Genomic DNA, 20984 nt, shown 5'->3' on the forward strand with positions numbered 1-20984 from the left:
CTATAGGGATACAATTCCCGTGAACAAATGAAATAAATGAATAAATGAAATGAAAAAAAGAAATATATATATATATATATATATAATACAAAAATACAAAGTAATTAATCGCAAATATAAGAATTTATATATATAAAAATTTACTTAAATCATTCGCATGCAATGCGAATCTATTTAAGAGTTTACATTTGCTATAAAGAATGCGATGTAATTTAATTACAAAAGAGATGATAATTTCTTAGAACCCGAGTGGGAACATTGAACCAGCCAAAGCAATGAAAGACAATTAATTGATCCTCTCAATACTTTAAAAAACAAAATTATAACATTTTCTATATGCATAGAATCCTTCTATCTTTAAGAGACAAGAATCCCAAAGATTTGCAAGATTTTTCTGTCCAAGACCGCTCGGGCCGGCCATTTGAGATCGACAGCGATAAAGTGAAGGTGTTAGTCAACACCAATCCACGCTACACGACACGGGAAAATGCAGACGTTTTCAAAATGTCAAAATCAAGCGTGGAAAATCATTTGCATCAACTTGGTGACGTTGCTGGTTCAATGTTTTGGTCCCGCACGAGCTAAGTGAAATTCATTTAATCGAGCGCTATTTCCACCAGTAATTCATTTAGAAAACGTGAAAAAAGCGATCCATTTCTAAAGTGAATAGCGACAGATTATGAAAAATGTATCGCCTACAACAATGTCGAGCGCAAAACTGGGGACAACACGGCGAAACGCCAAAAAGCATTTCGAAAGCAGAATTTCACCCGAACAAGGTCATGCTCTTAAGTTGATGGAATTGAAAGGGTGTTGCGTTCTATGAGCTTTTTCTGAAGAACAAAATGATCAATTCGGATGTGTACTATGGTCGGCTGGACAGATTGAATGCAGCGACCCACGTGAAGCATCCAGAATTGGTAAATCGCAATGGCGTTGTTTTCCATCCACGACAACACCAGGCCGCACACCGTTTCTGCAAGCCTGGCAAAAATTACTAACTAGGATGAGATATTTTACCACATCCTTCATATTCACCAGACCTTGCATCTTCAAATTACCACTTGTTTCCTTCAAAATTCCTTCAATAGACAGCGCTTTGTTTCTGAGAAAGCCATTAAATTTGGGTACTGGGGGCAGTTTTTCGCCGAGAAGAAAAAATTCTTTGAGCTTGAATTATGAGGCTACTCAAAAAATGGCAAAAAATAATGGGTCATAATGACCAATACATTCTTGACCAAAGTTAGTGCCTTCTATAAAAAAAGTCGTCTTACATTTAAAAGTAAAAGAAAATAATGAATTCTCTTATATATAATCAGAGTTATAATTAAATTTACATTTATGTGGTCTAATTTGAAGTTAACTCCCCCCCCCCAACGAAAATATTTCAGAATAAATACGAATTAAAAGCAATAATATTCTAGCAAACTTTAGAAAAGAAGATATACAGCAAAATTACATTAGGATTCTAAAATTCGAAGATTTAGCTGTAAATAATATATAATTTTAACCATCAATATTTTTCTAAGTTCCAAACATTTTTCGTCTATAAATATGTCTATAAACACATGCTGTATTACATGACAATAAAAGTCAAATAAAATGTATATATTTCTATCCCCCGGAAAGACTTGAATGAGTATGTGAACAGTTGTCGACTTCAATGTTTCTTAGCAAGGTTTCTGCACTGGTTAGTACCTCTCTTTCACGACGTAGCAGTGAGCGGCCTTGACTCTGGCTTTCTTGGTGAATGTGTCTATACAAGCAGACACACACAACTACTCGTGTCCTCCTTGTTCTCTTGTCTTACCTAACAAATGGCGAGTTTTTCCCTCTCTATTTCTTCAACCGCACCACACTACACCGCACCGCGCTACGTCGCGCCGCGCTCACTGAGAGACGAAAGCTAAAACGGGCCAGTGAGCACTGTCTCGTTTGCTTCCAGAGACCAGAGAGGTAGACTGGTTATGCGAGTGTGTGAAAAGAGGAAGTGGAGAGATGTAAACGTGATCTTGTACGAAGCCGGCACGACAGAGGGAGCGGGGGGAGGAGGGGGGGGGGGGCAGAAGGAAGATTTATTTATAGATTCCTTCTTAAGTTTAAAAAAATTAAAATCAAAGTAGCAATGTTTTATTTATATATCAATGAGAATATGTAATAACAGAAGTGTATATTAAACTATTGTAGTTTGAGGCATGTTAGAAGTGTGACTTTGTACTATTTCTGCCCTTTATAAAAAGAACATGAGGGAATAATCTTTAAAAGTGTCAGAAGATGGAAATAATTCTCAAATAGTGTGGTTTAAGGTTTGGACCATCCAGTGACAGTTAACAACTATTTACTCATGCACGTTATTTGACAATATGGATATCTGTAAGAGCCTACATTGCGTTTACATGTTGTATACGCGTGTTGACTAAAAATCGAAAACTGGAAAATCAATTTCTTCTTGCAGTTTTCGCAGATGAGACTGAGAGAATTGACTGTACCAATCTTAATATCAATGGTTGTATACAAAATTTTACATCAACATTACATTACAAGGAAAATGACGTTATATTTCGATTATGGATTTAGTTTCTGAGATATTTTAATAAAATGTTTCATGTGCAACTTCGAATAAGCTATTGCCAATTTCATAATGTTTCCAACGAGAACATAGTTTCATTCGACCTGTCTTCAATCTGTTCAATTCATGTATTCAATTTATTCATTTATAGCCGATTTCAGTACAGTTTGAATACTTTTCTCGGGTACAGTTCGGAATGTTATCGATGGTCCAGTGAGAGAATTTAACTTCTGAGAATTAAGCAAAAATTCGATCAAAAGTTCTCTCATTAGACTATCAGGTATATTCCTAACTACATCAAAAAAAGTATTGAACTGTATCGGTCAAATCGTATTGAAACAAAAGTTACTTCCGCATCGCGGTATTACCATGCCATTTGATTTAAAGCATTGTTACTTGAATTATCTATAGTTATAAATATGTGTACATGATGCTTATAATTGTAAAAATTTCTAGTCATCTGAAATTCAGTAATTGACTAATATGTGATGCCCCCCATATATAATTAAATTATAATTGAAAAAATTAGATTGAAAAGAAATCTGAATATGAAATAGCGTAAAATGTAACATTTTCATGTATGGTTTGTATGGCAATTTTTTCATTCGTTACAACTTTGTTCTAAATTATAATATTTATCTCGATATGTGAGACTAAGACTAGATTATGTTAAGATTAAAAATATATGACAGAATTATTTTATATAAATTTTTATGGATTTTTTAAAACATCGAACATATTATAATACTTAACTATTTGCAACATCGGTGCTTTACCTAAATTCAAACATAATCTGACATTTTATGCACGTGACATTTAATTATGAACCAATTTTGAGGAACGAATATAGTATAGAATGTCAGTCGACAAGCAGGTTGGCCACCTTTAAAGGTCGTTTATTGTGACGTACACTGCTATTTTACTTCGTTGTTCAATTCCAAACAATTCCATAATTTCTTAATTGAGATAACATAAACGCAATATATTAGATTAATACATGGATATGTTAAAAATTTAACATCAAATTTTTTTTAACAAGGATCGATTTTAACATAAGTATAAAATGTTTTTACTATGTAATTACAAAATATTGTTTGCAATAAAATTACGTTTATACAAAACGAGATCAAACAAACGTTAGATCATTTTGTTTAAATAAAGAAAAATTTCCATTTTATTCTTTGTATCTTCTCATCTCATAATGAATCTCTTCGTGATTTCGATCCTGTAGTGGTCACCTATTCTTTTCCTTACCGTGATCAGCGTCACTCAACTTCAATGATCAAACAAGAACTTCTGATACCAATGTGACCTGGCGATATCTTAGGAGATTATGCTTTCAATGTAATACAAGTTTCAATTTTTTTGTATCTTTCAAGGAACATTGTAATAACATAATGTCGAAAAATGTTGGAAATAACACAAGAACAATTATATGAAACTGAAATTAATGTAATGTAAACTTAAAATGATGACGTCGACAATTGCCTATAACTTTACCTATATTCATTTATTTATATTTATTTTTAATATCTCCGAAAAATCCTTAAATCCCTGTTTAATATACATATTTTCGTAATTTATACAACGTAAGATATATTAATTAATAATTTGACGATATTATGACAAGAGTTTTATATGTTTTCCGATTTTCAATTTAACGTTGCATTTAGTGAAAGTCTTGTACTTACTGTTACAGATGATTAGGATTTTTCAGCTTCTTTGTAAGAAACTTAAAGAAATTTTTTTAATTGTTCAATTGATATAAAAGCAATATTTATTACAAGGCCGAAAATGACAAAAATATCAACTGATATTCGACATCGACCATTTATCGACGTCTATTTGATTTCTTTCATTTTTTACGGGACTAAATATATTTCCAAACCCACGACGTTAATTAATGTTAGTAAGTTTCGTAATTAAAATAAACGCGTTGATCCTAACATTCAATGTTGATTAGCAAAGGTGCTCTTGTCTACATCTCAATTCTTTATAAAAATAAAATGGTACGTCGTGCTGTTGATGATCTAATTGTATCAGAAGAAGTAATATTCAGAACATCAAAATTTTATTTTTTTGTATTTTTTTCAAGTTTTGGATCTTAAAAAATTATGTTCCTAAAATAGTTTGACATCTAAAAAATTTAAAAAATTATATGTATTCGAAGGGAGCAGCGCACGAACCTAATTTCTCTCTCTGAGGATGAGGTCTATTTTTTACTTTTTTTTTTATTGTATCTCAGCAAGAAACTGAATGTATACAGTCTTATGTATTATTCTTTATCTCAGCAAGAAACTGAATGTATACAGTCTTATGTATTATTCTTTTTATACTTTTCTTACACATAAAACAATAACACAAAAAAAATAATCAAGGTTTCAATTTTTTCTGTGAATATTTGTTCTTAAATATATCTTGTTGCGATACAAGTATTTGACATAACTGCATATACAGCAAGAGAATATTCAATGGAGGGTTTTATTTCATTTTAAAAATAATGCTAGCAATAAGAATAAAAATTAGACCAATCGCAAAAAAAGTGGCGGAAAAACAGGGTGATAGCAGACTGCGACATTTCGAGAAGAGACTGTCAAATGGGACCAAGGAGACAGGAATGGTCAGAAGAGAAAAAATATGCCGTAAAAAATACTTTCTACGAGGTTGGAGATAGATATTATTTTCATATTACGTCTTAGAACTTTCGTCTCAGAATGTTACAAAAAATTTATTATTAAAATATAGTATATTTCTTGTAAATTTTGAGACACCCTATGTATATGTTGTGTACACAAGGTGTCCCGGATCAACACGACGAAGCTTGTAAGGGCATAGAATAGATTGAAATAAATATGAAAGTCTCATAGTCCATTTGACGATATTCGCAAGAGTTAGTAAAGAATTAATTAATCTATATAAGCTAATAAGCACACGAGAAGTGATACGACTCTATGTAAAGAAAAATAAACAAGGTTTCCCGAGCAAAAATTGTTAAGTATAATTATATATAATCATATATAAAATTTTTCTATATGACCGCGTCTGATTATATATAATTAATTATACTATTATGTTTTTCTGAAGCTATAAAAAATTTTACCTTTACTCGAATCATTTTTTCTTTCTAAAAGATAGATGAAGAAGGAGAGACACTTCGAAACATTTGTATCGCTTACTGGACCACATTCTATTAGTTCATCCTTTTATTGTTCAAATTGTGTCGCCACTATCAACGCAAAGTTCTTGGCTGACTACGGAACCTTAATTTAACTTTTAACTCAGTAAGTTACTATCTAACTCCACCGTTAATGTTGCTAATAACTAAAAAAGTCGTTACCAAATCATTGAAGTAATTTTTACAACGGTGTTACAAGCGCATTTATTCACACTTCACGCAATTATTCCGGCAATTATATATCAATTGCAAAACTTTTTTAACTGTATATTTTGAATCTTTAGATTTTGGGAAGAGTTAGTAATCATATTTTAACAATTATAACAATTATTCGCAACATGATTATACCAAATACCCCATAAGCACACAATATCCTTGGAATATTATATGAATATTATTAAATATTATATTAAATTATTATATTATATTATATTATTCAATGTAAAATAATATTCTAAGAATGTGATGTAATATTTTTTAATATTATAGGAATGTCCTATTAATGTTATATGTCCACTTCACATAATATTCTTGGCTTGTGTGTGTGTGTGTGTGTGTGTGTGATTTTTTTAGTATAAAACATATTTTTCACAAAATTATTTCGACTTCACTTATATAATAAAACAATTGATATTACAATACATTTTGAAATAAAAAACTACAATTATATGTATTATATTAGGTTGGGGAAAAAGAAATCCATTAATTTTTCGGTAGATGGCTGTAGTGATCGATATCTCATAAAGTATCGATCAAACAATTTCAGATTTATGCTCGTTGGAAAGGTGACATTTCGCACTAAAAAAATTCTTTTGTTGTTTTTTATTTGATCCATTCAGTTGTGAGTTACAGAGTGTTAAAAATGGAAGTCAACAAAGAGAAAATTCGGTACATTTTACAGTTTTTCTTTGATAAAGGCGAAAATGCAAGCCAGGCGGCTGTAATTGTGAATGGTGTTTTATAGTGCCGATACTGTAACAGCCAATTACGTGCAATTTTGGTTTTGTCGATTCCGTTCAGATATTTTTGATGTTAAAGATGCACAGGTAGGCCCGTCGTCGAAAATGTCGATAAAATCACAGAAATAATCGACCGGCATGTTAGCAGTCGTAGCATTGCCCAGGAGCTAAAGATCGACCATAAAACAGTTTTAAACCATTTGCACAAAGCTGGATTCAAAAAGAAGCTCGATGTTTGGGTGCCACACCAATTAACACAAAGAAACATGATGGATCGAATTTCCATCTGTGAAGCCTTGGCCAAACGGAATGAAATCGGCCCATTTCTTAAACGGATGGTGACTGGGAATGAGAAATGGGTCACATACGACAACATTGTGCAAAAACGATCGTGGTCAAAGCGCAGTGAAGCAGCTCAAACGGTGGCCAAACCAGGACTAACGGCCAGGAAGGTTCTGCTGTGCATTTAGTGGGACTGGAAAGGAATCATTTATTATGAGTTGCTTCCATATGGCTAACTACTAAATTCGGATCTCTACTGTCAACAACTGGACCGTTTGAAGCTAGCGATTGACCAGAAACGGCCAGAATTGGCCAACAGGAGAGGTGTTGTGTTCCATCAGGACAGGCCACACATGTCTATAGTGACTCGCCAGAAACTCCGGGAGCTTGCTTAGGAAGTTTTGATGCATCCACCATATAGTCCGGCACCAAGCGATTACCATGTTTTCTTGCATTGCAAAACTTCCTTTGTTTTTCTTGCGTTGCAAAACTTCCTTAGTGATAAAAAATTGACATCAAGAGAAGATTGTGAAAATCGATTACTAGAGTTTTTCGCCAATAGGGACCAAGACTTCTATGAGAAAGGCATTATGAAGCTACCTTTAAAATGGCAACAAATTATAAAACAAAACGGTGCATATTTGACCCAAATCGGACAATCCGAAACATGTTAAATAAAGTCTTGAAGTTCACGTAAAAATAATGGATTTCTTTTTCCCCAACCTAATATATATACATAGAGTTGAATATTAAAAAAATATATTACAATAATATTAAATAATATTATTTTTTAAATATTATCATGGAACATATAACCATTTATTAATATTCCAGAAATATTACTGAATATTAAATAATATTACGCGCTTATAGAGTATATGATGTTTCCATTAACTGCGTTAAACGTCTTAATAGTTCACACGTTTTAAGTGCATGTGTATATAACAGCGCATTTTTCACATTGTGTATGAAATATGAAAGTATAAAAATATTTTTCAAAATAAATTTTTCGAGGTTTTGATAATTATATTTCTTATAAAGTTAAATGTAAAAAAGTCACTCTTTTTAGTTGTATTTGAGAAATCCAGAAGTGAGGAAAATAAGATTTCTAGACCTCGTAATCTAAATATTACAAAATTCTACAAGTCTATCGACTTGCTTTTATAATGGTTAGTATCATAATCGAATCGTCATGATCATCAATTCCATCTACCTTGAATGGTGACAGGGAAAGGTGAGTCTGGATGATCGCTGCTGATCAATTCTGCGGTACTAGTGGTACGACAGCGACCATTATCTGGCTGCGTCCGTAGACCTCGATGAAGATCCAAATCCCAGAGTTGAAGATCGTCTTCGCGCATTACAGCGCTTATATCTGCTTGATAGCTCGGTGAAAATGTGTCGCTGCTTGACACTTCTGGACTGGATTCTTGAAGATTCGTGGAAAGTTTGTTACCCCATCTTCTTCGCACCCCTGAGATAGGTATTCGTGGCATCGTCTGCAGCATCTCACTATTTTCCTCCAACTTTTGATCTTTTTCTTCGGTTTCCACAATATTTATCTTCGATGTTGCGCAATCAATTGAAAATCGACGTCGACAATTTTTTTATGAGACCTAGATTGGCATCCATTCGATGCCAATGGCATCATGTATGCCTTAATAGTTATTTACTAGATTATATATTCTACAATTTTCAACTTTCCACTTATATGCAGACGTAATGAATAAGGTTGAGAATTGTGTAATTACCCCTGTTTAAAATGTTCAGGAATATATAATGCTGGTTATGCGGATTTCTTCTTGTTATTCAACGACGTTATTCACTGACGAATTTTCCTATCTTTCTTCTCATATAAAATTTTAGGGGAAAGGATCAAAATCATCACTGAAATTTAATTTTATATACGATATAAACCTGGTATTCAGGCTTTTGAAAATTAATTTTTAAGAAAATATCTTGTAGTTATTTGTAATAACAAAAATTTGGTTTGTAATTCTAACTGTAAAAAAAATATAGCAGTACGAGAAAATGGTTCGTATCCAACTTTGAGAAAAAAGAAAGAAAAAATATTTACTAGTACATGTTGATACAAAATCGTTTGTAGTTGTTTGTAGTGCTTCTCGTGTCTTCAAAGTTAATCAGTTATCGCAGTTTAAACAATTGGGCAATGAAACAAAAAGCACTACACATTTCTACAAACGGTTTTATACAACAGTATATATGTCTCATTTATTATTACATATCATAGGAAATTTTTTTCTGGGTCATTATGACATTTTATTTCATATCATAATTACCTATGTATATCATAATTACTTCACAGCAGCTTGTGGTTAATGACATTGTAATCTTTTTATGATGTCACAGTGATATCACAATTTTTTCTATGACTTTGTGACTCTATTGTGAGTTTAATGTAATGTCACTGTGACTTTTTTGCTGTAAGAGTAAGGTATAACAGTTGTTATGTGTTATTTCTACGTTATATAATAGTTATATAGTAATTATTCTGTGTTTGCTAGGAAGTAATATTGAAGGTGGTACGTATCTAAATAAAATAGTATAGAATTCACAAATAATTGAAATCAAATCATGGAATTTAACATGAATAAAATTATTTATCAAGAACATTTTTATAAAAAAGGAGTGGCTGCTACAAAATTTTTAGGACTATGAGTGTTACACGAATCGATGGTATTTGCAACATATATCAAGATCAAAGTAATTGTGGTTGGATCCATTTCGTAAAAGTACACCTAATAAGAAAAAGAATGTAAATAATAGTAAAAGTTGTATGCAAATAAAAAAAGTTTTAAAATATTCGATTCCTGTGTAAATTTGATAAAAACTCTTTATAAACAAAGCTTTTAAATGAAAATCATTAACTCACGTTATTTCTTACATAATCATTGAAATTTCATCAAACTACTTTCATTTTTTGAAACCTAAAATTTCTTTTTTAATTCTCTATATTGTATTAACAAATTATAAATAATTCTGTTTTTGTAGTGGAAGGGAGAAAAGAGAGAAAAAGGAAAGGTGAGAAGAAGGAGGCAGAGGAGGCGGAAAAGCATATATATATATATAATATTTAAAAAAAAAGCTTATAATACAATATTTTTACATTTTACTGATGTTAGAAAGTAATGCGTTATTTGTAACAAACATAATTACATTTTTTAATAACGGTAACGAATATAATCGTTACTTTTATTATTATTTTATACACTTTATACATGTAAGATTCCTAAATATAGGTTGTAGCACTGATTTCAAGAAAAAATATTTCGATAAAGGGTTAAAATAATGGACTTCATAAAAAATTGTAAGAATTCAATTCTTGAGTAACGGCAACGAGCTACTTTTCAAATCTAATTTTCCCAATTCTGTATTTTATACCTAATCAGTTATTAAATTGAACATTGTGGTGTTTTTAAAATGTACCTATAATGAGTCTGTTTTCTATTCTTGCACTGGCTGCACTAGCTTGCATTAGTTCTCTTCTCCTCTCTTTCCCACCAAATCTCAAGAAAGAGATTCTGCATTGGCTGCACTAGCTTGCACTAGTTCTTTTTCCATCTTTTTTCTGAGATTTGGTGGGGAAGAATGGAAAACAAAACTGATGCAAATTAGTGCAGCCAATGCAGGAACAGAAAACAGGCACAATGTTAACACGTTTGCTACCAACGTCACACATGTCCCTCACAGCACATCCCAATAAGGTTACGGTAACTTTAAATTGATGGTAACATTCCACGGAGATTAATAAACCTGTCATTAGTTTCCTGGTAACATGAAAATATTCGTTTAAGCTCATTTCATTAATATCCCAACCTTGAACGCAACGTTGTATTAATATCCATACATGCCAGGAACCTTCTATAATCTCGATAAAAAATATTTTATACAGTTTTATAAAAAAACTTTTGGTTATTTTCTCTACATTGGAACTTAAAGAAACACTTGCTGAGGCTTTCTAACATACACAAAGAAAAAATCGTCACTTCAGATCTCTTTATGGTTCGATTCCGATCGCCAGCGGCTGGCCACCCTTTCATCTAACCGCGCTCGCTGTTGCTTGACTTCGATATTCTTGTGATCTATGCTTACACAATGTATTTTTATAGTGTTCACAAAATATTGTAATGCAGCAGACATTGGTGGAGCACACATTGGAAGCAATTCAACGGATGATATGCAAATATTGGTATAATGTCTATTACTGTACCAAAGACACCGTGACTGTTTTGGGATTTCTAATCCAATATTGTAATGGTTAATCCAAACAATAAATTAGTTGGAAACAAATCCAAGAAAATTAAAATCAAATAGTTCTAAACTAAAAAAAAAAACTTTTTTCTTCGTGCAAATCCTGTGCTAACACAAATAAAAGAAAAATAGAATAGTCATAAAAGTCAAAATGTAAAGTTGCTGAAATATTGAAATAAAATTCCATTAACCTTCCCATAATATCATAATGTAAGATTGTATTGTAAGGTTAATAATATATATCAATAACTCATTCTCATTCAAATGTGTAAGATTGTAACCTTCCTATATTGCTATACTGCGATGTTCGGTGCTGTGAGAGTGTGACACATCGATCTCATACTAGAAATTAACGTCGCATATATGTGACAAGGATAATTTTTGTTCCTATGTCCACATTAATAAACTAAATGTGTTTTACGCAATTATATATAAAAATAATATATATAAAAATACAAGGTGAGCTATATGAAGAGTTCCTCTAATAAACCGCGGTAATAAACGTGTTAACAATAAGTCGTTATAATGTGAAATTATATATATGTATAAGATTATCATGAAACTTTATAATAAATTTACTTTATAATAACTTTACCACGTGAATTAGTAAAGATAATAATTAAAATTATTTAAATCATATAGTTTTCATCTCCTAAATAAAGGAAACCAGAGATATAATTATATAGGTTGTCTAACGATAAGTATAATAATGCTATAAGAATATGCATGTAAATTGGGCCAAACAAGACGAAAAGGTCTTCTATCATTCTGTCAAAGAGGATGTAAATTTTTGAGTTGTTAATTAAAGAAAATGAATGTATGGTCATAATGAGATAGTCGTTGTGAATGACAAGCGTTACTCCGCTTCTCATTGACTGCTGATAAGCAGTGAATAGAGCATCGAGGTTTGGCTTTTACAGAGCTCGACTATCACATTAGGAGCGATAATATATCAATATTATTTAATTAATAACTTGAAAATTTATGTGATTATTTGTAAAATAGTAGAACATTTTTTTATTCAATTCAAACTAATCTACACACATGAGTGTTGTCATACTTATCGTCACACACACACCTTGTAGGTATATAGAGATTGAAAAGCAGATTCATAAACACGCACGCACGCATTAATAAGTAAATTGATAAGATAATTGTTAAATGAAAAAAGGAAAGGTAGAAATATAGAAAACGATAATATATATTTCGTTAAAGCAATAGCGTAATAATGACAGATAAATTTAACCCGAGAATAGTCATCTTATTTTGTTTCTTTTTTTACATCAAAGATCATGAATGACTTGATGTGCTTATTCCGTTTCTTAAACATTTTTTTTATTTCTCCTCATTTTTTAAAAGGTAGCGAATAAATCTATATTTATAATGTCTCTAAATAAATCGTAAATCATAGAGCAATCGATAATATGCTATATTTTGTTAATAATAAAGACTTTTAATTAAGGTCTAAATAATTTCAAGTGACTATTCCCGGATTAATAGCGATCTCTTCTCATGGAGTTGTGTACGACAGATAATAAGAAAATAGAAATCGAGTCAGAAACAAAGCAGAATATCTTTTTTCGTGTTATTTTTTTATTAGTGATTGCTCCGTTATATCTATGATGTTCCTTTATTGCTTCTCTCTCTCTCTCTCTCTCTCTCTCTCTCTCTCTCTCTCTCTCTCTTTCTCTTTCTGTACTTATTTTTAATATTTTTTTTCTTAGTATACGTACATTTGTAATATGTGCTATTTTTCAATATTATTAATTATTCAATATTTTTGATTTGTTTGAATTTTCTTATATTTCTTGTCACACACACACACACATATGTACACGCACACGCGCGCGCGCACACAGAGGGTGTCTTATTTAAATCAATTGATGTGATTATTTCGAAATTATTGGTGGCACCAAAAAATATTGATAGTTAAATAGTTTTTTAATTGTAGCGAAGACAATAAAATTAACTCCGTTTTTTGGATGAAGTCACATGGTTCCTTTAACATAAATCGATTCGTCTGGTCGTTCTGCTTATAATTGTCTTTTTACAAACCGAAATAAAATGTTAAGTTAAAAATTAGTCGTTCAACGCATTTTTGTTCAACTTAGTATTGTTCTGACCAAAAAAGGAACAAAAAGGACACAGGAATCCTATGATGTTAACATAAATTTATGTTCAGTATTTACCGACTCCAATGAGTTGAAGATCGAACTATGATGTTCTTTTAGCCATGTCTTTCATATTCAAAGCAACGAATATGAACGAGAAACGACGTTCTTTATTCTATCGCAGCAGAGCTGCCACACAGTCTGATGTAGGATGAGAAATGAAGAGAGGGAGTTCGCGCTCGCGTGTGAAAGCGGTGGCTTTGTTGCGATAAAATGGAGCGAATGTCATTTTGTCCAAAGACGTTGCTTTAAGCATGAGCATAGGTAAAAAAACGTCGGTGCCGCTTGTTATTAAGAGAAATTATGTTGGATTAATGCCAAGCGATATATGACTCCAATACAAAAAACAAAATTACCATTAAAAAACCTTTAAGAAATATAATTTTTTACATACACAGTAAAAAATATATTGTACTTGTGTTAAAATTCATAGTCATATTAAAAAAATTTTAACATACTCGTATGTTAATTTAATAACAATCAAATTCTGTATATTATCTCAATATTTTGTGTTGAATCGATATTCAACATGCGTAAATGTTAAAATAACACTTGTATATGTGAAAATAATATATACTTCAGTGCCAATTAACATTATGAATGTAAATTTTACTAAATATTATTGGCACTACATTTTATACGTTAAAATTTATAGACAAACTATGTTAATTATCCTCTGTAACGTCATCTTCAAACTTAGACAATGCAAAATATATGTATCTACAACAGTTTAGAAATAACTGTAATACATAAGATAAGCACAGCTTAGAAGTGATATAGTAAGATAAGCGACTCAAAATCCGATGTTCTCGAGATTGAATCCTGTCGCAATAAATATATTTTTTCAAGTACCGATATTGATTGAATCAAATTGAATTGCATATAATTAAAACGAGTAAAATCATTGACGGCATCCTGAGGACGCGATGAAAAAGAAGTGATCATTTTTTTCAATGCGAAGATAACATTTGTTATATTTTATGTTATAAGTATGTCAATTTTACATAAAATTTACTTCTATATAATACAAAAGTTCAAAAGTATTATATTTTCTGTGCTAATTTTTTTATACTTTATATGTAAAAACCTTATATAAAAATACAAAAATTTGGATGGACTGTTTGAGACATGTAAAATGTAAAATTTAAAATTTTACCAAATTTTTACTATGTACTGACAATATTTGAAAATACCACAAATCATAAAAATTTCTATAATATTTTTATTATTATATTTATTTTTTGGTATCTTTTAGTATTATTATATAATAATTATAACAACACAGTAAATGGACAAACTATGACGCCATACTTATAAGAACACTATGACTTAGCTAATGGCCACACACACACATACACACAAAACAAAATAAACAAATACACATATATGCATACATGCACGCACGCACGCGCGCGCACGCAATATATTCATGAGAAATAAAATAATAGAGGAAAAGCACCAAAACTGACACAGGTATGCTAAATCGACACACCCATGTTTCTCGGCTATAAAGTACTGAACGTTGGACGGAATATGAATTTCATATATAGTAGTTCAGAAGATAAAGTAAAAGTTTCTGTTTGTAAGAGTATTCGGTTGTGTTATTAGAGTTATTTGATTTTCCATTGTGCTGAAATTTTTGTCCAGTTATTTACTTGTTAAAATTAAAGTAACAAATCAATGGTAAATAATTCATTTGACAATATTATTTTATAAAGTGAGTTTTGAACTTTCTAAATCACTCTGGACCTTGTATCGATCTCTATCCTTGTTAATGAATCAGGCAAGAAAAAAGTAGGATTAGATTATTCTGTAAATCGACTTAAGTATTTATTGGTCTTTTAATCAAAATATTTTAACTTTTCTGTGAAATTTCATTTAACAAAATAAAGTTAAAATTACCAGTAACTAATTTTCCACTGTTTTCTTGTTTGTCTGTTAAAGATGATCGAAAAGAAGAAATCAAGGGATCTTTATCCACATAATAAAGGAACAATATATATCGCACTATCTTTAAAATAAAAACAAAATTATGTACAAGATAATGTAATTTTAGTGCTATTATCTATTATTTTTNTCTATAAACGTCAATCCTCACACATCTTAAAAAATAGTTATTTACAAGGAAAGATGTAATAATTTTTATAAAATTACCATTTATTTTGATAAAAAAATGTTAGTTTATATCTATATATAAATTTTAATATAATAATTTTAATATTACCTTCAACAGGACTTTAGAGCCCAAAAACAAAATATTATGTCGGTCTTTATGTTTTTCCTCTATATAATTTTCAAAATTTAGGACATAAAGAGTTAATCACATGATATTATTACTTCTCAAACTCCTCCCGAAATCTTACCAATTTTGTCTGAAATAATTCTTCACAAAACATCATTTTTGCAAGATATTTAATTATCAAAAATAAAATGGGGCACAAACACAAGGTGTTTCCTAAATATTGGTTAATATTTTAAGAGGTAATTTTGAGGTTAATTTATGAAGGAGAAGGTATATGAAGTGTTCAAAATATCCTATAAAATTTTTTTTTCTCAATAGCTTTTAAACAAAAAAAGTTTTCTTTTTAACATTCTGGTCACACAAATAGGCAAGATATTATCTTTCTTCTTTATCATAATTACTGTTTTGTGAAAGATAAATAGCTAAGAAACGGAGTTTACAACGAGATAGCACATTATTGCTCTGAACTGTTCTTGCACGCCAATGGACATATTCGAATTTTTAGGGAGATTCGAAGGAGATTCTTACTATTTCATTAATTACCAAAAAAAGGTACTGTTGGCAGACTTCGATAAAATCATTAATTAAGGAGATATTTGCGAGATTTTAAAAAGGAAGACACAATAATTTTTGTATAATGTTTAACTCTCTGTATCTCTAAAACTAAAGCTTTTTTGAAAATATATACATTCATATAAACTTTTCTTCATAAAATGACTTTAAAAATTCACTCCTAAAATATTGGATAGCATTTAAGAAACATGTAATTCAAATCACACACCCCATGTAATTCAAATCACACACATGTGCTTAATCTCATTATGTTTATTTCTATTAACATACGTAAAGGTTAATCTTTCAAAAGTATGTAATAGAGACCATTAACAATGTTCTGTTATTATAATTTCTTAAAGCTAAACGATAAAAAATAAAAAGCGAAAGAAAAAATTTAGATTGTATTGTTAACAAAGATGCATAGTTAGAATGGTAGGTTTATGTTTAAGTTAGGTCAGATTATATTGAATTAGATTAGTGTTAGGTTAAATTTTGTGATTTGTTCTGTATATTTTATTCTTTATCTTCTATTTTATCGTGTTTTAAGAACATTTATGTTCTAGAATATTCTATCAACTTTACTCTTCTCTAATAATTTCTTTTTACTTATATATTGTTATTTTATTTTAATATTTTTTATGTCATACTCTTATAGAATTTAAAAAAAACTATGTCAAAAACTTAAAATTACACCAATTTATACATACTAGAATAAAATTGAAGAAATAATGAATTTAAGGAAGCACGGGTTAAACAATTATGGATTAGTCAATTTTGGATCAATATTCATAGTTTATTTTTAACTATATATTGTATGGTTAGAAGAAGTTTAATAAGTTACGTTGAAGTTACATGTTACATCGATATAGTAACGACACTAGTAGAAGTAATAATAAAATAAGCAACTGAAAATCGAAACAGAAACGGATGAACGAATGACTACTCTCGGGTATTCGGGTCAGTACAAAGATTCTAAGCCAGACAGCTGCCTTGCATCGTTGTGTTGCATGGTAGTGAGGGTGTAATCGACACACGCATGTACTGTTGATAGTCACGCACGAAAGAGAGAGAGAGAGAAGAAAATGTGTCCGACGTCATAATATGTTACAATTTATTGGGAGCGATACAAGTATCACCATTCTCTTGTAGTGTAAACATTTCAAACGTGGTGTGAGTGGTTAATAATGGCTGGTCTGGTGGAATATTAGATCGATCACTAGATCTTTCTGAATTCTTGATATATGTTCTTAGATTATATGTATATATATACATATATACATATGCATATATACATATATATGAATGTTCCCAAATTAATTTTAACTTTTTTATCATTAACTTCTTGACTTTTAGGTACCTTTGATGATGCACGTATGTAAGCAAGATGATCACATCGACGTAAATTCCGCGAGATCGCGCACATATATGCACTACACACACATACTCATACACATACGCACGCACACGCGCGCACATACATATCAATCACTTGAGATTCATTGACGCAACATCGAATTAGAAACTATGACAAGTATGGACGTCGAAGTAACAGTGTCGACAGTTCACCTTCAACTGAAGCCTGGTGGATTGCACGAATAACTCGAGAGAACGAGCAGAGTAGAGCGGGCGAGCAGGACAAAGAGAGGGAGAGAGGATGATAGGCGAAAGAAGGGTGGGAGAGACGAGAGGGGGGGCGAAGAAGGAAGAGGAGCCAAGAAGGGGGAGTGAGTGAGCGAGAAGGTGAACGAGAGAAAGAAGGAGGAAGGGACAGAGGGAGAGAGAGAAGGAAAAAGAGACACGGAGCGGCAGTAGACGAGTGCAAACAGACACGAGGGAGAGCCAGTGGTACCAGCAACGATGGCCTTGTTGCCGAAGCTGGATGGACTCGTTTTTGGAACTTTCACTGTCAATGTACGCCCTACGCCGCAGGATGCTTGCGATATCCGTGTGTACTCGTAGTAAATATATCTTTCTTTACAGATATCTGTCCTTATTTGGAACACAGTATCATCCTTTCATCTAACTTTCTCCTTTTGACAAAAGTTGGTTTTCGTTTTTTCGATATTCTGATGCAGAAATTCTCAAATAGTACTTGATATTTACATTGTCGAATCTGGTATACATATTGTTAGTATACATATTGTTGATATTACGGTTTGAGTTTCATTAACAGTGAATTAATTGACCGAAGCAGTTCACTGTTCTTTCCGAGTAGCAATTTGTTTTAGCGTAAACAGATAATATGATTAGCTAATATTAATGTTATATATGGATTTGATGCGATTTGATTCGGAACCTAAGGCATTGATTGATTAATTTAAATTGTTTAAATATTTTAATTAGGTTAGATATGTAGGATATTAAACTTTTTCTCTGTCGATTCTCCGTAGATTCTCAAGTAATAGCATTTTTATAAAACGTGGATTATAATAATTTGCCCAAATCTCGTATCGTACGACGTACATCGTTTAATACTTAAAATTGTGTAAAATATATTCGTACATTCCTCTGTATTTTTTTGGTATTTTGAATGAAGCATTGCACTCGTTAACTTTCGTGTCTTTTCCGTGCTATTTTAATCTGATTTCAAAGCTTAGAATTTACAGTTAATAATGAGAAACCTAAATACTTAACCTAATCTAACCTAACATAACCATATTTACTGGGGATAACTAATCTGTCTGACGTCATCCACCTGTTACACACTGCGCGCAAAAATTGGTGAGTGCATACAAAGTATCTTACGCATACACACACGAACGCCTGTACATATAAGAGCACGTATTGCGCATGCCAGGATAAAGTTACGAACGCGGGGGAGCATTGAAACGGGTAGAGGGGTTGAGAGCCACAACCTAACCAAAGGCTACAGGGGTGGGTCATGGCCAGAGAAAGGAGGACAGCCCTCGATGTCCTCCAAAGTATCCAGGGAAGCCTGAATAGACTGTACCATTCTATGACGTGTTTTAGAAATATCATATCATTAATTGCAGAGATTGTAGAAGACATTGTAATATAGCTTCAACCCGTTAAATGTGACGTTTTGTTTGGAACTATGTATTGTCAACCACAAACATTCTGATCCAGTATGGCCAATATTTAACACTAAAACTACCGACGATTAAACGTGTGCCTTTCTAACCGGAGATTTAAGTAAGATTTTTGAAGAAATACGTAATGCAAAGGAAAAAATATTTATTCGTTTACACATTGCGACAAAAATCACGGTTAATTGCGGGTAATCTTAGAGAACCATTAGAAATTGCATTAACTTTTATAAGAAAAAAATTACAAACCGGTTTTGACCGTCTTAGTCGTTTTAGTGTTAAAAACTAAAAAAGACTTATAGGAAAACAATTATTAAGTCGCTGCTGCAGAAATTTACTTGTGATCTTACGAACTTTTGCAAGTATCTAATATATTATAACAAAATTCGAAAAAATGAAGTTGTATGGCAGTATGAAATAGAAATACGCACACAAATTACTTGAATTTCGAGTTCTCTCCAACAGTTTTCGTTTATAGCTTAGGTATTATATACTATATTTATATATACAATATATAAAATTATATGTCATAAGTATCTTTTTAAATATATTATTATATCTAACTAAGAGACGTGTGCAACTCGGAAAAATATGTTAGAAACGTTACTTACATACTTTGGCGATTTAAACGTAGTAGTGATTTTCACGTGGTGGTAATGCAGATAAGAAAGTCATTTAAAAATGTAATCCCATTCTAGGAATCATGAAAATTATGAGAATAATCATCGGTCAAGGAACATTGATTTTTACAAAAAAAAAAAACTAACAGTGGATCAATCGACTTGGAAGGTGAAAAAGATTCATAGAATGGATCAAGTCGTAAAACACATGTTTTTTGAGCAAGTGGAGGAAACTTATGGCCCTGATACTACTGATTAAATGTAAGTAACCTAATTCTGTTATTATGATTGAGTATTAGTGATTGAGTTATTATGATTGTCGCAAGCAAAATTTTAAACGCGTTTCTCTCGAAAATATGTTTTGCCAAATAGTTACAACTAACTTCCAATTGAACATATATATATATATATATATATGTATATATTCTACATATATGCCTTTATTATAACTGATACCAAAATTATATGGATATCTATTGATTTTTTTATAACAAGTCATAATTAAAAAATTTTGCTTTATTTTTCATATGTCACCATTTCTCGCTCACCTAATGATATTTCAAGTTAGAGCTGATAACTGTTACCAAGAACGTTACTAGTTACTAAAGAGGCATTATATAACAAGATGTATACACCACTTTTTTTCTGGATAACTAAAAGACGAAACGGTGTCCGGGATGAGCTTGTTGGATTGCCAAGTTCGGTCAAGAGATACGAGGCGGAACGTAGGTTGACAAACAATATATTTAACAAGATTGAAGGCAATTACACTAAAAAGAAAAGAAAAAGAATACGAACAATATTTCGTTGAAAATATGTATAACGCGTAGCGTGGACTTCCCGGTGGGTTGTGCACGGACGGATGGATCGGATCGTAAGGCGCGCGGTATTCCGAAGCTTTAGAAACATAGTTACGTTTATTCTATGGTGATACGATCGGAAATAATTCGGTTAATTGGTAATGTGCATGCGATCAACGGAGATCGCTGCCGGCGCTTTACTTCCTCGGGCACAGTGCGATCAGGTCAGTTATCGCAGAAAGTAACCTCGGGTTTTTTTACTCAATCGGCGTGGTATCGCACAGTATCGCGG

General features: G+C 31.5%; 1 protein-coding gene across 13 annotated transcripts in view; it reads right to left on the reverse strand.

Moving 5' to 3' along the window:
- The window catches only part of LOC106746303 (ecdysone receptor), an 82767-nt gene that overhangs the window by 24134 nt on the left and 37649 nt on the right, over positions 1-20984 (reverse strand). Inside the window, exons 1-2 of one of the 13 annotated variants that reach the window (XM_014622773.1) lie at positions 17583-17800; positions 8199-8547 (exon numbers count right to left, since the gene is read on the reverse strand). The exons of 11 other annotated variants lie outside the window; for them this stretch is intronic. In XM_014622773.1, the coding sequence (XP_014478259.1) occupies positions 8199-8547; positions 17583-17648 (415 nt within the window). In that variant the 5' untranslated portion in view covers positions 17649-17800. Of the gene's footprint in view, positions 1-8198; positions 8739-17582; positions 17801-20984 lie in introns of those variants that run through there. One more of the 13 variants, XM_014622774.1, reaches the window with a different exon arrangement.

This window comes from Dinoponera quadriceps, unplaced genomic scaffold, assembly GCF_001313825.1.
Source record: "Dinoponera quadriceps isolate SergipeBrazil2010 unplaced genomic scaffold, ASM131382v1 scaffold566, whole genome shotgun sequence".
NCBI classification, from domain to species: Eukaryota; Metazoa; Arthropoda; class Insecta; order Hymenoptera; family Formicidae; genus Dinoponera; species Dinoponera quadriceps.